The 18,450-nt window shown below is 35.4% G+C and overlaps 1 protein-coding gene across 1 annotated transcript in view; it reads left to right on the top strand.

Annotated features, from left to right (window-relative positions):
* Positions 1-18,450, top strand: part of LOC120353771 (cytoskeleton-associated protein 5-A-like) — a 54,506-nt gene that overhangs the window by 5,586 nt on the left and 30,470 nt on the right. Inside the window, exons 2-4 of the mRNA XM_039438575.1 lie at positions 1,137-1,313; positions 4,798-4,944; positions 8,436-8,601. Coding sequence (XP_039294509.1) covers positions 1,137-1,313; positions 4,798-4,944; positions 8,436-8,601 — 490 coding nt within the window. The remainder of the gene's footprint in view (positions 1-1,136; positions 1,314-4,797; positions 4,945-8,435; positions 8,602-18,450) is intronic.

Here is an 18,450-nt window from a genome sequence, read left to right as displayed (position 1 = left end):
AACAAAAATATCTTTAATGCTAACCGAATTTGTCATACTTATGAAACACGAGGTAAAAATACAGGATAATTCCAGTTCCCTAAACAGTTCCATAGACTGACTCTTCTCGAAAAGGGACCGTATTATTCAGGACTCAAGTGTTTTAATTGCATTCCTATCATTATTGACCGAGCGACGTGAGGTCTAAGATTCAAGTCGACGGTTTGGCATTTCTCTTAATGTTTAAATGTTTATCTGTTTATATGTTGCGCATTTACGGCGAAACGCGGTAATAGATTTTCATGAAATTTGACAGGTATGTTCCTTTTTAAATTGCGCGTCGACGGTATATACAAGGTTTTTAGAAATTTTGCATTTCAAGGATAATATAAAAGGAAAAAGGAGCCTCCTTCCTACGCCAATATTAGAGTAAAAATCAGACTATAGAATCATTCATCATAAATCAGCTGTTTAGTGGACTATAATACTACCCGTTCAAAAACATCGAACATCTTGAAAATGACTGTATCTTTCCATCAACGTTAGTAGACAGTTGACTATAGTATTACCTGTTCAAAAACATCGAACATCTTGAAAATCTTTCCATCAACGTTGTAGACAGTTGCAGCCAGACCTGATAACAGCGCTCACACTCACATTCCGGGACAACATGTCACGGTACGATAGGACAGAAAGCTCTATGTTTATTTAGGATTTTTCTAGACATTTTAAATTTATAAATTATTTATTAATTTTTGAGATAACATAACAACAGGTCAATGTTACTTACTGAGCGCGAGGTCTACTGTTCACAGAACTACCAGTAATTTGTAACTCTCTAGAAGTTTATTCATTGTTATTGGTTGTTAATTTTATGCTAGAAGCCTCTCACTGATGATGATCATGACATGTTTATCATGCATGGCCTACCTTCAGTGACCAGCCTATAGCAGGTTACCATTTGGAGGTGTGGATGAACGTGTGGTTCGCAGCCAGACAATGTTATCTATTAGTTTGTAAAAACCATAAACTTCACCATCATCAATAAACTTAACCATAAACTTTCATCAATAAAAAATAATGTCATTCTGTTATATTCTATTTTCTATGAATCTTGTATATTTGTTAACTAATTATTGATTTAATCTATTGTGTAGGACTACCCATCGCACTGGTGGAAGAAGCAGAAGTCTGACACTCCGCTGCGAACTGTGAAGACAGTGGTGCATACCCTGGTCAAGATGAAGGGCTACGACCTCATGCCACACGTCAAGAAGGTCAAGGGCATCACGCCTGAGTCGGAAATGTCCACTTACTGCAACAAACTGCTCAGGGTGAGTCCTACAAATATTTCCATTAATTTGTAAAACACATCATATTGATGTTGTGGAATATTTTCAAAAATTAAACCTTGGTTGTGTATGCAGTGTCTGACAGACACTCACCAATTTTGAAATGAGTATTTTGATCAAACTATGTAGGATGCTAATTCCTCCCTTTTCAGTACCTTTTCTTTTACTCTTTATGAACTCATTGTAGTCGGTAGTTGAACGACAGACCTAGTGGTGTGAGCTACACTTTAAACGACGCGTTTAAAAAGTACAGTGACAATCGGTGTCCATCAGACACTGCATACACTCATCTAATATTATTGACCGAGCGAAGTGAGGTCTAAGATTCAAGTCGACGGTTTGGCCCTTCTCTTAATGTTTAAATGATTAAATGTTTATATGTTGCGCATTTACGGCGAAACGCGGTATTAGATTTTCATGAAATTTGACAGGTACGTTCCTTTTTTAATTGCGCGTCGACGTATATTCAAGGTCTTCGGAAATTTTGCATTTCAAGGATAATATAAAAGGTAAAAGGAGCCTCCTTCATACGCCAATATTGGAGTAAAAATCAGACTATAGAATTATTCATCATAAATCAGTGACAAGTGATTACACAGATGTGTGGAGAAGCCAGTCTATTGCTGTATTTCCATAAGGTCTATAGTTTCAATCTAGTTCTATACTAGTAGTTCTGTGAACAGTAGACCTCACGCAGTATTCTCATCCACAAGTACCTGATTGAAACTATAGACCTTATGGAATTACAGCAATAGACTGGCTTCTCCACACATCTGTGTAATCACTTGTCAGCTGATTTATGATGAATAATAATTCTATAGTCTGATTTTTACTCTAATATTGGCGTATGAAGGAGGCTCCTTTTCCCTTTTATATTATCCTTGAAATGCAAAATTTCCAAAAATCTTGTACATACGTCGACGCGCAATTAAAAAGGAACATACTTGTCAAATTTCATGAAAATCAGTCACCGCGTTTCGCCATAAATGGGCAACATATAAACATTCAAACATTTAAACATTATATCTCTGGAGCAACATGGTTTTTTGAGATCTAGATCTACAACAACTAATCTGCTGGAGTTTCAGGAATATGTCATGGGTGCCTTTGTGGATGCTTGTCAGGTTGATTGCCTTTATCTGGACCTATCAAAGGCATTTGATAGAGTTGATCACTCTCTGATGATTGCCAAGCTGAAGGGTTATGGTGTTCATGGTTCCCTGCTGATGTGGCTGGATAGCTACCTTAGAGACAGATCCCTTATTGTGAGATATGAGGGTCAAGAGTCATCTCCTTTTAGGGCATTGTCTGGTGTTCCGCAGGGCTCACACCTGGGCCCTCTCCTCTTCAACTTATTTATGAATGATATTGGCAGTGTCATCTCATGTCATTTCTTGATGTATGCTGATGATGTGAAACTCTTTGATGTGGTGAAACCTGGTCTGGGGCATGTGGCTTTGCAGGGCTCACTTGACAGGATTGATGAATGGTGCCTCAATAATGGTATGGCCTTGAATGATGCCAAGTGTGTCATGATGTCTTTTAGGCGTGGATCTAACGTACTTGACTTCCAGTACTTTTTGAGGGGTGCTCCATTGAAGAGAGTGTTGAAATTCAAGGACTTGGGCGTTGTTATGAGTCCTTCTCTTAGTCCATTGGAACATATTTGTGGTGTGACATCTAGAGCTGGGTCTTTGCTTGGTTTCATTTTCAGGTCCTCAAGAGATTTCAGATCTCCTTATAGCCTCCTGGTCCTGTTAGGGCTCTGGTTTTGCCTGTCCTGGAGTATGCATCGGTTGTCTGGTCGCCTTATCATCAGTATCAGATAGATCAGCTGCATGGGGTGCAGAGGCGATTTGTAAGAATGCTTGGCTGTAGGATGGGATTTGCCTACTTTGATGTTCCTGTGATGGAATTGGAGAATCGTTTCGGACTCTTACCCTTGGTTCAAAGGAGAAGACTCAATGATCTGGTGCTTCTTTTTAAGTTGGTGAATGGGATATTGGACTGCCCTGAATTACTGGCTGGCATTGATATCTGTGCTCCACGAGGGACCCGTTCCAGGACCATTTTCCGCAGACGCCTTCATACTACTGCCTATGCCTACAACAGTGGACTGTCTAGGATATTGCGATCGGGCTGTGAGGCTGCTGCAGCTGGGATAGAATTCTTTGGTGTGTCTGCTATGGCTTTCAAGAGAGCGGTTTTACAGCTGGGTCTATAGTTTTTCTTTTTTGCAGAGCTAAAATGTATTAAGGGCTTGTTCTCTGGCTGATTTCATTATATTTCTTTCCATTTGCTTGTTTCATTGTTTTTTTTTTTTTTTTTATATTTTATCATTTGTATTAGTTGGCTGTGTTTGGTTATAGTGTTAGTGTTATTGTGTTATTGTTATAGTTATTATTATATTGTTGCACTTGCTGCTATTGAATTACTGTGTTTCCTTTGTTATTGCTACAAATATTTTGTTTGCTATTGCTTTAGTCTTTGAATTTAGGCTAATAGTTTCTTATGTATATTTGTACATTTTATTTCATATTACTGTTATTAGTTGTTATACTTCTTCTTGCTAAGTTACTTATTTGACTCTATGTTATGTATCTCATATTTATATTTATATTTGTCTTGTTATTTTTGTTGATCTTGTTACGATTGTATTCTTTTGAAATTGGTGTATACCGTTGGAAATGTAATAATAAATAAATAAATAAATGGAAATTCATTCTTGTGTACTCAAAAAATTGCGAATTTTCAAATCAGTATTCATCATGGTTCATTATTATTTTATTTATCTTTCTAATTTAACATATTCCATCCAGTGATCTCCTGTGGAAGGCTTATAAGGATTTGTCAAATCGTTACTAAAATTCAGGTTTCCTAATAAAATTAATCGTAATTAAACTTGATAGTTTCTTGATCCATTCCGAGCTGCGATGTATTACCACACTTTTTTCTAAGTATTTAAACATGACATGAAGTCAAATATTCAAGTAAATAATTGAAAACTTCTACTTACTGACTGAAGCACTTTCGACCTTCTAGCGATCATTTTCAACACAATGATCGAAAATGGAAATGAAAAAAGTGTTGAAAAAGATCGCTAGACAGTCGAAAGTACTTCAGTCAGTAAGTAAACGTTTTTAATTATTTACTTGAATATTTGACTGCATGCCGTGTTTAAATACTTAGAAAAAAGTGTGGTAATTAAACTAATGATTTTTTAGAGTTGGAGTCGATTGTCTGGCACCAGCGAAAAGATCCTGAAATTCGGAAATGGACTAAATCAATGCTTCACCAGCTCTCTCTCTCTCTCTCTCACTCTCTCTCTCTCTCTCTCTCTCTCTCTTCAATTCTATTCTAAATTATTCCCACTCCTTATTCTTACTTCTACTTCTTATTATTCTATATATTACTTATATTTCTTATTATATTATTTGACAATAAAGAAAGAATAATTTGTTTTCAGACACTGAAAGTGGCAGATTCGGCAGCAGTGGGCGATTGCCAGCAGGAAAAGAAGGAAAACTGCAAGCCACGGCGCATGCCCAAGTCATTCCGAGACCAGCTGTCCGACATTTTCATGAAGATCGGATCCAAGACTGAAACTAAAGAGGTACAAACAACTCTAGTAAATAAATATTATACCTTGATAGTGCAGTAACGATCATTCTGTGACAATTGAATCGCTCATTAATACGTTTACAGGGGTCCAAACTTATTTTAAATTGACTTTTTATTTGACTTCTATCATAGCCACCTCTAATACAAGGCCCTGGCCTACGATATTGCAACGTCGCAGTGTAGGCCTAAAATCAAATACATGATTGGTGAAAAAGATCAGCTGGTATTTTTAAAAATCTTTTTCACTAATCATCTTGGCAGACCAAGAAAAGGTGGGAGAATGTTTGAAGGCGGAACAGGTATTAATGCCTACCCCTGTAACAAGACGACGACGACGGCTAATCTATATATATATAAAAGCGAAATGGCACTCACTCACTGACTGACTGACTCACTCACTCACTCACTCACTCGCAGAACTAAAAATCTACCGGACCAAAAACGTTCAAATTTGGTAGGTATGTTCAGTTGGCTCTTTAGAGGCGCACTAAGAAATCTTTTGGCAATATTTTAACCCTAAGGGTTGTTTTTAAGGGTTTAAAGTTCGTCTTTTAGCATGTATATTCTTCTTCTCCCAATCTCTTAATTCTAATTGAAATGTCCATATCATATGTTACTATAGAACTACAATCTAGATAGAGTACCTCTTCGAAACAGTTTTTAACTGACAACTAAATTAATAATTTTGTCAGGTTGGCATTAAGTTGAGTTGACTTTGTTAGGTTGGCACCAAGTTGAAGATTGAATTGCATTTATCGCGGAAAAATTGATTGGGCACTACTACTTCAATCAGAGCTATTCCTGGGAATATTATATTACTAGCCGTCAGGCTCGCTTCGCTCGCCATATCCGTTTAGCCAGACGTTTAGTCTAGACCCCCGACTGGATTGTCCTAACATATGATAAAAATGCTCAAATGAAAAATGCAGGCGAGCGAAGCGAGCCTGCTGATCTCATTCTTGGACGATCCAGTCGGGGGTCCAGACTAAAACGTCTGGCTAAACGGATATGGCAAGCGAAGCGAGCCTGACGGCTAGTCATGTATAAGATTCTAGGCCTACACTGCGACGTTGCAATATCGTAGGCCAGGGCCTTGTATTAGAGGTGGCTATGCTTCTATTCATATTCCAGCTGGAAACTAGTAGCTCTGTGAACAGTAGACCTCACGCAGTATTCTCATCCACATGTACCTGATTGAAACTATAGACCTTATGGAAATACAGCAATAGACTGGCTTCTCCATACATCTGTGTAATCACTTGTCAGCTGATTTATGATGAATAATTCTATAATCTGATTTTTACTCTAATATTGGCGTATGAAGTAGGCTCCTTTTCCCTTTAATATCATCCTTGAAATGCAAAATTTCCAAAAAAAAACCTTGTATATACGTCGACGCGCAATTAAAAAAGGAACATACCTGTCAAATTTCATGAAAATCTATTACCGGGTTTCGCCGTAAATGCGCAACATATGAACATTTAAACATTAAGAGAAATGCTAAACCGTCGACTTGAATCTTAGATCTCACTTCGCTCGGTCAAAAATGTTGAGTCTCGAAAACTAATAGTTAACCTTGATTCATTTTTTGTTTGGAATGTCTTTAGTTATAGAATATTTTCAGATACTTGAATGTTGATTAAAGGAAGATTCCCACATTTCAGCCCGGCCAAGCGAGTATTATGAAATTCCATAGAACTCATGGAAATTATATCTTATCTCTATCGAACAAGGTCACTGATACCAAAGTAAACTAAATTAGTGTGGCTTTTTGTTGGTGGGGAGACCCTTGGCGGGAAGGTCTCACCTCGCCTGTATGTATCATTTAGTTAGTCCATCAATGGACCCTTAGACCAGTTATAGAATAGACACGCTGGGAAGTCTAGCCTCTGAAGCCAACATCTACTGCCATATCACCATATCGTGACGTCAGCATCGGAAAGAAAACTTTTCTGCAGAGTTTGTTTACATTGTTTTCTATTTCAGCGGAGTTTACCGTTTTCAAGAAAACTCATTTACTTCCATCTGAAATAGACACAATCAGCCATGGAAAACAGTGTAAACAAACTCTGCAGAAAAGTTTTCTATCCGATGCTGACGTCACGATATGGTGATATGATAGTAGATGTTGGCTTCAGAGGCTAGACTTCCCAGCGTGTCTATTCTATAACTGGTCTAAGAATGGACCTTACGACTGTCATACTTCAGCTGGGACCGACAATCATGCCTATCCTATAACTCAGGAGTGATCTGGATTTGTTCATATTCGGAGTTGAACCCGGGACCTCTAGGCTGCTACGCAAGCACCAATATGTCCACTGCACCTCTGATCATTCCAAGTTTATGACAATAAATTGGATTTCAAGGATTTGTAGCAGTAATACATTATGTCTTAATACTCGATTTGTATGATTACTTTGAACAAAGAAATTGATTATTATTATTATTATTAGTAATACATGTACTGACTCTGTTACTTTTGAACGTAGCGAAGCTGAGGTATTAGTTTCGACTCGATCGGCTCTTGTCTGTTTGTTTGTTTGTACCGCAGTTACAGTCGCAGTTATTGTCCGATTTGGATGAAATTTTGTATACAAGTTCTTTGAAACAAGGCGCAGAAACGTATGTGTACCGATTTTTGATAAGACCTCCGGTTTCAATATAAATTGTGCCGCTCTAAAATGTGCTGTATTGAATGAATGGTATCGTTGGAATGCTATCGATAGAGGACAAGAGTTGTCAGCGGTGAACCTTGAAACGTCTGAGCCGCTCCAAATCATAATGTATTTATTTATTGAAGAAAACTTCTCACTTGATTGCACCCATTTCTTCTTCCCTTTTCAACACGATATTTCCCTGTTTCATAGATGAATAGTTTCTAGACCTACCGAACCGGCCGGAGACATCACAGCTTAATTAGTTAGGTCTTGTTTTCGCTGAGATCGGAAACCGACTTGTGAGCATAAACATTCTGCATAGGCATAACAAGCCGCCATAACATTGAATCCACTTTTCATAAAAAACATTATTAGCAACCTCCTGTCATTGTCACCAACAAACCCATCTTATTTAGAATCATTTTCCGTCTCTTTATCGTCTGTGAGACGATTCATCGTCTAAATGCCTACTGCATATTCCATTTTTCTGTCAGTAGACCGATTTCTTATAATTAATTGTTGGAAAATTTGTAATATTGTAAATATGTGGACGATATGAAGGTACCTTGGTCCTTGAGAGACATTTATAAGTCCGGTGTCCCTGGAAACAATGTCTTTAGCACTTTCAATGGAGAAAATAATAGATGACATGGATAAATCTTCACAATATACTGTACTTTCTTAATGGCCCTTCTCATTAGTTTGAAAGTTGTAGGCTATTCATGAGCGAGGTCTACTGTTCGCAGAACTACTAGTTAGATATTTTTCACGATTTGTGACTTTTCATTTGAAGACATTTTTTAACTTTTATTGACGTGATTGGCAGGGCCTGCGAATGCTGTACGATTTCAAGCAGCAGCACCCTGATGCCGACATTGAACCGTTCTTGGAGAAGTCGACACAATTCTTCCAGGACTACATTCAGCGCGGACTGCAGGCCATTGAGATGGAACAGCGGCTGCAGGGCAACAAGGGTGCGGCTACACTGTCTGGTCAGTTTACATGAGTCAAGTATACTGGAATTCAAGTTTATTAACGTTTTAGTTGAATTGGAGATTTTGAAAACTTGAAGTCTAGTTTATGAAAGGTATATCACTTAAGTGACGTTCACATTAGTCAAGTTTACTTGGATTCAAGTTTATTAACGGTTTAGTTGAGTAGGTGATTTAGAAAACAAGTCAGTTTACTAAAGCTTGATAATTGAAAGAAAAAGACATTGATGTTGACAATACCACTATACTTGTTCAAAGTCAATTTACATTACAGAACCAGGTTTCATGGCAACACCTGCCACATCTTCAGCTAACCTGTTACTTACTTTGATCCTTCGCCGCCAGTGCAAAAACGCATCATGTGACTTGGTTTTTATAGTGAGGTCCACGTTATAATGACAGTATTTGATCAACTTTGGTTTTGCTATCCTTTTCTATCATTCGACAAAGCCGGTGGTACTATCCTTTTCTAGGTCCACAACGATGCCAATTGTGTTTTTGTTTGTGACGGTGTAGAAATATAATTAATTAATGCAGAGAATTGGCATCGCTATTCTCCTATCTTTATCCACTGCCATTATAACCTGGACCTCACTATAGTGCCAAGCCACACGAAGTGTATTTTTTTTTGTTTTTTAGGCGTTTTCAGACAAGTAGGCAGGGCAGGAAGCTCTCAGATTGGCTGATTGTGTTGACGTTCGGGAATCAGCTGATAATCAGCCAATCGTATAGCTTCCTGCTCTGCCGACTCCTCTGAAAACGTCTGAATAAATGCTTTATGTGGCTTGACCCTTCTTGTTGGAAATTGGAAGTTGATTGATGAAAGTATTCAATTCGTCAAACATACAAACGGACGACTCTTGCCTCAAGTCAAAAAAGTGGGAACTCGCTACGCTCGATCAATAATAATATTTTTAATAATGTATTTTTTTGGAAAAATAAAGTTCAATATAAAAAAATATATATATATAAAAAATAAAAATAAAATATAAAATAGACCTTCTTGTGTGTGGTTATCGATCTGTATAATGTTTCAAAGAATGTGTTGAAAATTTGAAACTAATTGATGATATCGTTTAATTCGTCGAACATTCAAACAAACTGACAACTCATGTCCCTAGTCAAAAATAAGAACTGGTCATGCTCTTACAATAAGAAAAATGATGTGACACATTGAATGCGTGTATGTGCAAGTGCAAGCTTGGTTATGCATGACCAAGCGTGCAGATGAGAAACAAAATATGGAAAGAGCAATAGGAACACTCACACTGGAACGTAACCAGCAAGTGCAACCGTCGTTCAGTGTGAGTGTTTCTATTGTTATTTTTATGTTTTAGGCGCATGCATAATCTAACGTGCACTTGCACATATACACATTCAATGTGATCATACCTTATAAATGTAGCTTTAAAAGCTGTAGATATAAGAGCTTTCAAGTCTCTTCAATCCTTAATGTACTTTTTTGTGCGTGCAGAAAAAGAGGGTCTGAAGCAAAACAACAAGGAGATGGAGCTGGGGACTCCGACGTCCGACCCGGATGACCCCGATGCCCAACACTTGAGCAACTTCATGGCACGGTTGCGTGTGCTGCGTGCGCAGGCCAATCTGGAGCCTAATGCGCATGCGCGGCAGGGTGGTGACTGTCAGCAGCTAACAGCCACAGCTGGTGACTCAGATGTGCTGCCTAGCCGCAAACCGGTGAGTCTCCACGTTATTTACACGGTCCTCTAAGTAACATCATAAACCTTTGAACCTTTGGATCCTTAAATCCGTCCCTTCAAAAATCATAATCATAACATCATGAAGAAAAGATAGCATAATATAGGGCGTTTATGTTCCAAATTTCACTGTTAACTCTAGCCGATAGTCCTAGTAGTTATTTTCCGTGAAGCTATGTGACTCTGGTAGTCTCTCATACTGTGCCGTACTTAAGCCAATAGTCCTACTCGTTCTTTTTCAAAGTTGATTGATTAAAGCAATCGAAAGTTGTATCTGGTGAAGCTATGTGACGCCTGTAGTCTCTCATGCTGTGCCGTTCTTACACTCTCATCCAGTCAAAATAGTAATAATGGACAGTAGTCGACAGTATTTGACATTCACAATGTTGTTTTAGCCAGCTAAAGTGCTATTTGATAACACTGGATTGTGAACGCCCAATCTAAAACCAACTGCTATAAGCTAACTGCAATACCGCTCAAAGCGGATAATTTGTGTAACTCAAAGTTTATAACCTCACTTTTGCTACCAAATATGACCAAAACAAATATGGCCGCCGTTTTAACAGAGTTAGCGGACTCAAACCTGCGCTATCTGCTATCTCGTCTGCTATTTTTTTGCTAACTTACTACTATAACATTGAGTTAACTCAGCAAATAGCAGGAGTTAGCGAATAGCTCGACTTAGCCAGCTAACTCCAACATTGTGAATACCCCTAGTAATTGGCTTGAGTTAACAAAAACTCGGCTTCAAATTGGAAACATGAACGACCTATACCATGAGATATCTTCTTATGCTATATGCTTATATTGTTTGGATCATAATCAATAAACTACTGTATGGTTGAAAGGATTCTTGAAGTATTGGTTCTTGTTCTATTATTAACAGCTGGTTGATTGCAATTGTAATTACTTTCCTTGCCCTATTACCATAGGTAAGGAAAGTATTGCTTTCCGAAAAAAATCAAGGTACCCCAATTTCTAAATTTCTATACGTTTCAAGGTCCCCTGAGTCCAAAAAACTGGTTTTTGGGTATTGGTCTGTGTGTGTGTGTGTGTGTGTGTGTGTGTGTGTGTGTGTGTGTGTGTATATATATGAGTGTATGTGCGTCTGTGTACACGATATCTCATCTCCCAATTAACGGAATGACTTGAAATTTGGAACTCAAGGTCCTTTCATTATAAGGATCCGACACGAACAATTTCGATCAAATGCAATTCAAGATGGCGGCTAAAATGGCGAAAATGTTGTCAAAAACAGGGTTTTTCGTGATTTTCTCTGAAACGGCTCCAACGATTCTTATCAAATTGATACCTAAAATAGTCATCGATAAGCTCTATCAACTGCCACAGGTCCCATATCTGTAAAAATTTCAGGAGCTCCGCCCCATCAATGCAGATAGATTCCCAATTATCAGGCTTCAGATACAATTGAAACAAAAAAAATCAAGTGGAGTAGATTGAGCATGAAAATCTCTACAATTAATGTTCAGTAACATTTTCACCTAAAATTGAAAATAAGCTTTAAATTCGAGAAAATGTGATTATTCAATTGCAAATTATTGTTGATTCTATTAGATCATTCACTATGAAGAGATAACAGACCTCATGTGTGTCTCCAGCGTTATTGCCCTGTCACCAGCTGGCTCAAATCTTAGAATAGTAGACTTGAGATGCGCGGGAACACTAGCGTCAGGTGATCAATTTTCATAACGGCAAGGAAAGTTGTGTGAGTGTACCACACCAGATTTTTTTTGCTATTGAAGAAATAAATTTCAACGTCTACCAACTGTTGGATTCTAAGGGCCATGTCACATGAAGCGTTGCTTCCAGGCGATTATCACCCAATCAGCTGATAATCAGCCAATAGGAGAGCATCCTGCCCTGCCGACTAGTCCGCCGCCATTGTAAAAACGTCTGAAAAACGCTTCATGTGGCTTGGCCCTTATTATTATTATTATTTGGATGACCGTGAAACTCATGTTAAGTTTCAAATTCAAATTCTTTATTCTGCCTGACATTTTTTACAATGTATAAGCTCGTCAAAAAAAATACAGTGTACATAATAAGATACATAACACAATATCAAGAATAACAAACAATAGCTCAGAGTATGTATATACAAGTAGGCTAACAGGGAGATTGACAAGAATGGTAACAGTATTCACATGATGATACACCTTACAGTACACAACTTAGTCCAAAATGAGGTGCAGCCCTTATATTGAACATTCAAAGTATTCAGTCAATGAATAATATGCTCTCCATCAATTTATTCTCACAACTTTCTTGAATTTCATTTTAGGCAGCTCTTTAACAGCTGAGGAAAGACTGTTGTAAATTTTTATCTGCTGAAATAGGTGGCTGTCCCTTGTTTTAGAAAGCCTTACCTGTGGGATTGAAATATCATTTCTATGCCGGGTTGTGTATTCATGTTTGTTCCCCTGACATGAGTACGATTCTAAATTAGTGACATGCAGCAAGCTACTCATTATGAAAATTGAAGGGAATGCCAATATCTTCAATCTTCGAAAGCTTTCTCTACATGACTCTCTGTTTCTCAAGTTGTCTAACACTCTTATTGCCTTTTTTGCCATATGAAAACTTTTGAAGTTTGTATCAACTGTTCAATTGTTATCTGTTATTTTTATTTTGATATTTCTCTTTTCAGATATTCGATACAATTGTAAATCAAAGTCCTGAGAAACAGCAAAGTCCCGACTCCAAGTCAATGGAAGCGCTGAAGCAGCGTTTTGAAAAGATCAAACAAGGCGCGCGATTGGATACTTCGTCATAGTAACGGTCCAATCACAGCTCAGAGAAAATCTCTGTTGTATTTATTTATTTCAATGAGCATCAGTTGCAGTTGAAAATTGCAGACCTTATCCCATTGAGTCAACAATTTAAATCGAAATTACTAAAATATTAAAATTGAGTTGGTATTAATATATGGGGACTAATAATGGTTGTTTCAAGTGTTGGTAGTTGAATTAATAAAAAATAATTTTCACATTTTTAGTGAAACTTGTACACTTTGTGTAATAGATTTTGAGATTTTTTCCAAATTGGTTGAAAAATGTTAACATAGATTTTGCTGTCGTAATTCTGATAATCGTGATCCTGATGTACACTGAATTAGGATAAATTTATGTCACATTAAAATCGTGCTACTGCAGTATGTACTAAAGTTACATGAAATCATTTTATTTTTATTTTGAATATTTTTTGAGTAGCCACGCTACATGGATAATTTTTGAAACACTGATTCAATAGTATTGACAACAGAAGCAGTGTTTTTCAATTGTGAGGTAGTTCTACAATATAAATTCAAAAAAATCTACATGGAAAAGTTTGGAAGAGACAAAGAGGTTTGAAAAATTAATCTGACATTTTTGACTATTGAAATGTTTGACATTATTGAATAATTGACTATTATTTCGAGTTTTATTGGTTGTCGTTGAACAAATATTAATACCAAACGCAATTTTCTATCCATTTACAAATTGATGGTTGTGTTGTCTTGTTTCTACATGAAATTGGTGTCATGTCAGTAAATAGTGAGTAAATATTTTGTTAAGAAGACTAATAAATGGGACTGCTTTCTAGGTTATGAATTTAAAAAAGTTAGCGAGGTTATGCACATTCAAAACTAACTTTTTGTAATTTAATTTTTGCTTTAATTAAAATTAGCGTGAGTTTAATTGGTAGGATTCTCTTTGTTTATACATTTTATTATTAGTTTTTTCATATGCGAATTAATGGAGCAAATTACTTGAAGGAAATACCTTCATTGAACTTAAAATCAATGAACTTATTTTGCTGATTATGTTTTTTCTACAAAAATCATAATATGATTGTCCTGTGCAAATGATTATGATTTCGTAGTTCATTTATTTTAAGGATGATTTGCTGTATTATATATTATTTTTCTCATTATCCCTTGGAATCTAATTTTTATCAAATATTCCAATTCATTCAAATATTGAATTCAGTTTTAATAATAATCAAAAAAGTATTACAGTACTATGAAATTACATTCAATCTATTGCAGTTTTTTTTTTTTTTTTTTTTTTTTTATTAAGGAATGTGCATATTTTTATATGCTTCTGAATGAAATATGAGTCCCACCCTTAAGCAAGTATAGCATTAAAGTCTACATGGAAATGAAATATAGAAAATTTGCTGACTAATATCCGTACATTAAGAAAATTCAACTAGGACAGTATTTTATGATGAAGAAAGAAATTGAGTAAATTTGTCATCCCGTTGAAAAAATCGTATAGTTCGGTATTTTATGAGGTAGACATTGGATAGACAGACCTATCTTCCCTTCAATAGAAAAATAATCAACACAGTATTTTATGAGAATTAATAGGTGGTTTCTAATAGGGTATTGTAGTCATATTTTGATCCTCGCATCATTTTAGAGATCCCACCCGATATGATAACATTGAGATGTCCTCTAAAAGATGTTAATAGTTGTTTTTCTTGTAACTAAAATGAATGACAAAACTTACACTATGTATAGTCATTGTAATTAGTTGACTGTATTGTTTTAGTATCTTTAGGAAGAACAATGCTGTGTTATATTATAATATTTAGCATTTCATTTTTAACTTCTTACACTAGTTATTATTATATTTTTATAAGAATATTTGAGGTTAATTTAACTTTCTTTTACAAAGCTTTTCTATCTGTGTCTTTCAAATTTCTTCTAGTTTGCCTGTTGGAGAAAATGAATCTAAAACTAATTTTTCAACTCAACTAAAATCTAGTTATTTTGAATGCTGATTTGGCTACCTGTACTTAGAATCAATTACCGTATTTACTTTTGCTCGGTCCAAATTTTACATATTCCAATCTTTGGCAAAACATTTAACATATCAAGATGAATTAATTCGTCAGAAATAATACAGTATTAATTACCAGTTCCCAGTTCTATTTATAAATGTTTGTTTATTGTTATGAGTCTGGTCAAATAGAGACATTAATCGCAATAAAGCACTTTCTAAAAGCTGCGTTTACACCAAAGTTATTAACAAAATTTTAAAAACTTAATCCTTATAGATTCTATTAGATTGAACATAACTTATCATACACATGATCATAGGTGTTAATCAAATTTAATTTAATCTAATAGAATCTATAAGGATAAGTTATTAACATTTTGATAATAACTTTGGTGTGAACGCGGCTTAAAGCTGTAATCTTAGAGCAGTAATCTGCTTCATGTTGTGCGAAATTAATTATTCTAGAAAGGTCTAGACTACTCTATTGCGGTTAGTGTCTCCTTTTATTCAGACTCTATTGCTTTTTATAGCGATTATTATTGATTTTCTGATGTTTCCGTTGTTTAGAGATCCGATTTTCCAAAACCGGTGACGTATTAGGGAGTCTTCACTGTAATTTCAAACTTCATGTATGCCAAATCTCCTGTTATTATATTGTAAACCGCTTGTTTCTATTAAAATAGTTATATTATATATTTATGAATTGTAGTTAATAATGTTATTTTTCCTTGAAGTTGCCATCACGCATTTAGTGCATATTGTATATTAATTCGTGTGATTAGCACTTTCCAATTATTTCTAATTATTCAGGTACTACTATAAATATATTTGTATTATATAAATATATCTTAATAATTGTATATTTATGATTTATATGATATATTTTATATTATATAAATATACTAGCCGTCAGGCTCGCTTCGCTCGCTATATCCGTGTAGCCAAGGGGCTCCGCCCCCTGGACCCCCGACTGGATCGTCCAAGAATGAGATCAGCAGGCTCGCTTCGCTCGCCTGCATTTTTCATTTGTAGGACGATCATATGTTTGGACGATCCAGTCGGGGGTCCAGACTAAACGTCTGGCTAAACGGATATTGCAAGCGAAGCGAGCCTAACGGCTAGTAATATAATATTCCCAGGATTGAAGTAGCAGTGCCCAATCAATTTTTCCGCGATAAATGCATTTAAATCTTCAACTTGGTGCCAAACTAACAAAGTCAACTCAACTTAATGCCAACCTGACAAAATTATTAATTTAGTTGCCAGTTTACAACTGTTTCGAAGAGGAGGTACTCTAGATAGATTATAGTTCTATAGTAACATTAATAAAACAAAATAAGTTTTATTAATTTAAAAGCAGCCCATTTCAATAAGTGTTTTACAATAAGTGTTCTATAGTAACATATGATATGGAAATTTCAATTATAATTAAGGGATTGGGAGAAGAAGAATATACATGCTAAAAGACGAACTTTAAACCCTTAAAAACAACCCTTAGAGTTAAAATATTGCCAAGAGATTTCTTAGTCCGCTTCTAAAGGGCCAACTGAACATACCTACCAAATTTGAACGTTTTTGGTCCGGTATATTTTTAGTTATGCGAGTGAGTCAGTCAGTGAGTGAGTGCCATTTCGCTTTTATATATATATATATATATATATATATATATATATAATATATATATATATAGATATAATTATATTATTCAGGTACAAATATAAGTTAGGTCTACAGCATCAGACCTGGTTGCACAAAAATCTGTTAACTTTTAATCCAAGGTGAATAAATCAGAGAATACTCAGAAAAACCTGCTCTATTTATTTGTTTGATTGGTTTCCACGTCAACAAATAAAAAATTCTATTATATTGGTACTTGTGGAATTTAATCACGATTAAATTTAACAGACCTTTGTGCATCCGGGCCTAACTGTTTAATATTACACCGTACTGTAAGTTACTTTTGTGAGATCCACTATGATATAGTCAATCATTAATCTATAAATATATCCTCCTTGGTGAGATCTACTCTTTAATGTCAGTATTGTTGAAATGGAAGGCGTTGATGTTATTGAGGAATGTTGGCAGATTGACGTGAATCTTAAGCTGCATTTAAACCAAAGTAATTAACAAATGTTGATAACTTAATCCTTGTACATTCTATTAGATTGAACGGAACATGACAAACACTTATGTTCATCATGTGTATGTTATGTTCAATCTAATAGAATCTATAAGGATTAAGTTATTAACATTTTGATGATGAAATTTTGTAAATATTGATGTAATATAAGATATTTTCTACGTTCCTGGACTAAACTTCGTCAATGAAAAAATTGTGATAGTAGTCACTTCCAGAAATGAAAAAAATCAATCACTTTATGAAGCAGGGTTTTCACACCATGATTTCAAACTGTCTTTATGTCTTGATTCTTCCGGATTGGGACCTCAGATACTTCCATTCAATCTGCGATAATTATCTTATAATGATTACATAATAAATTTTATAATCATGATTAAATATATTTTTAATTAATTATATTCTACATTGATGAAAAACAATCAGGCAACAGAGCAAAGCGAGAAAGATATAGCGCTATCCGTTTTGTTGAATGATAGCAATACAATTATTGCTATTGCTAATCAAATATTACCGTTATATCGTGGACCCCACTATAGAACACTAAAGGCTGGCGCATGTGCATTACGGTTCAATTTTCTCCTGAGAGAAAGTCTAGTGCTGCTACCAAGTGGCCAACATTCAAAGTAAAAGGTCTGCTGACTGAATCTTCAAATAAAATGTTTTGTTTTGTAGTTCGCTTCGAGTCTTCGTTCCGTTATGGTTGTGAATTAGATGCTATGTCAAACTGTCAAATTTGTTGTAATATTTCAATTTAATAATAAACTTCTATGTAAATTAAACTAAACAATTTGTAGTCAAACATTCCATCATTCTGGCAATTTGTTATTCAAGCTCGGTAAGTAATTGAAATAATTATTGAAGCTTTGCGCACGCTAACGTAAATATGTTTTTTTATGTTTTGAATGAAAATATATAATTTCTAAATTAACTCTGATCTATTTTAATTCATTTTTTAAATTGGTTTGATTTCACTAGGTACTTTTATTTGGTCTCAAGACCGAGAGCTAAGTAGCCTAGTCTACACCTAGAGATCTTTTGATTCAGTTATACTACAAACTTTGAAATAATTTCTTTTTACTCTTATAATTATTATCCACATAAGTTATTATCAGTAAGTTTATACACTTTAGATTATTAGCCAGAGTCTGCTTAGTGATCATATTGAATTGTTCAATCTCCCAATTTTTTAAACATCGTCTGTGTG

This window comes from Nilaparvata lugens, chromosome 12 (genome assembly GCF_014356525.2).
Source record: "Nilaparvata lugens isolate BPH chromosome 12, ASM1435652v1, whole genome shotgun sequence".
Classification (NCBI taxonomy): domain Eukaryota; kingdom Metazoa; phylum Arthropoda; class Insecta; order Hemiptera; family Delphacidae; genus Nilaparvata; species Nilaparvata lugens.
This window is presented reverse-complemented; position numbering and strand designations above follow the sequence as displayed.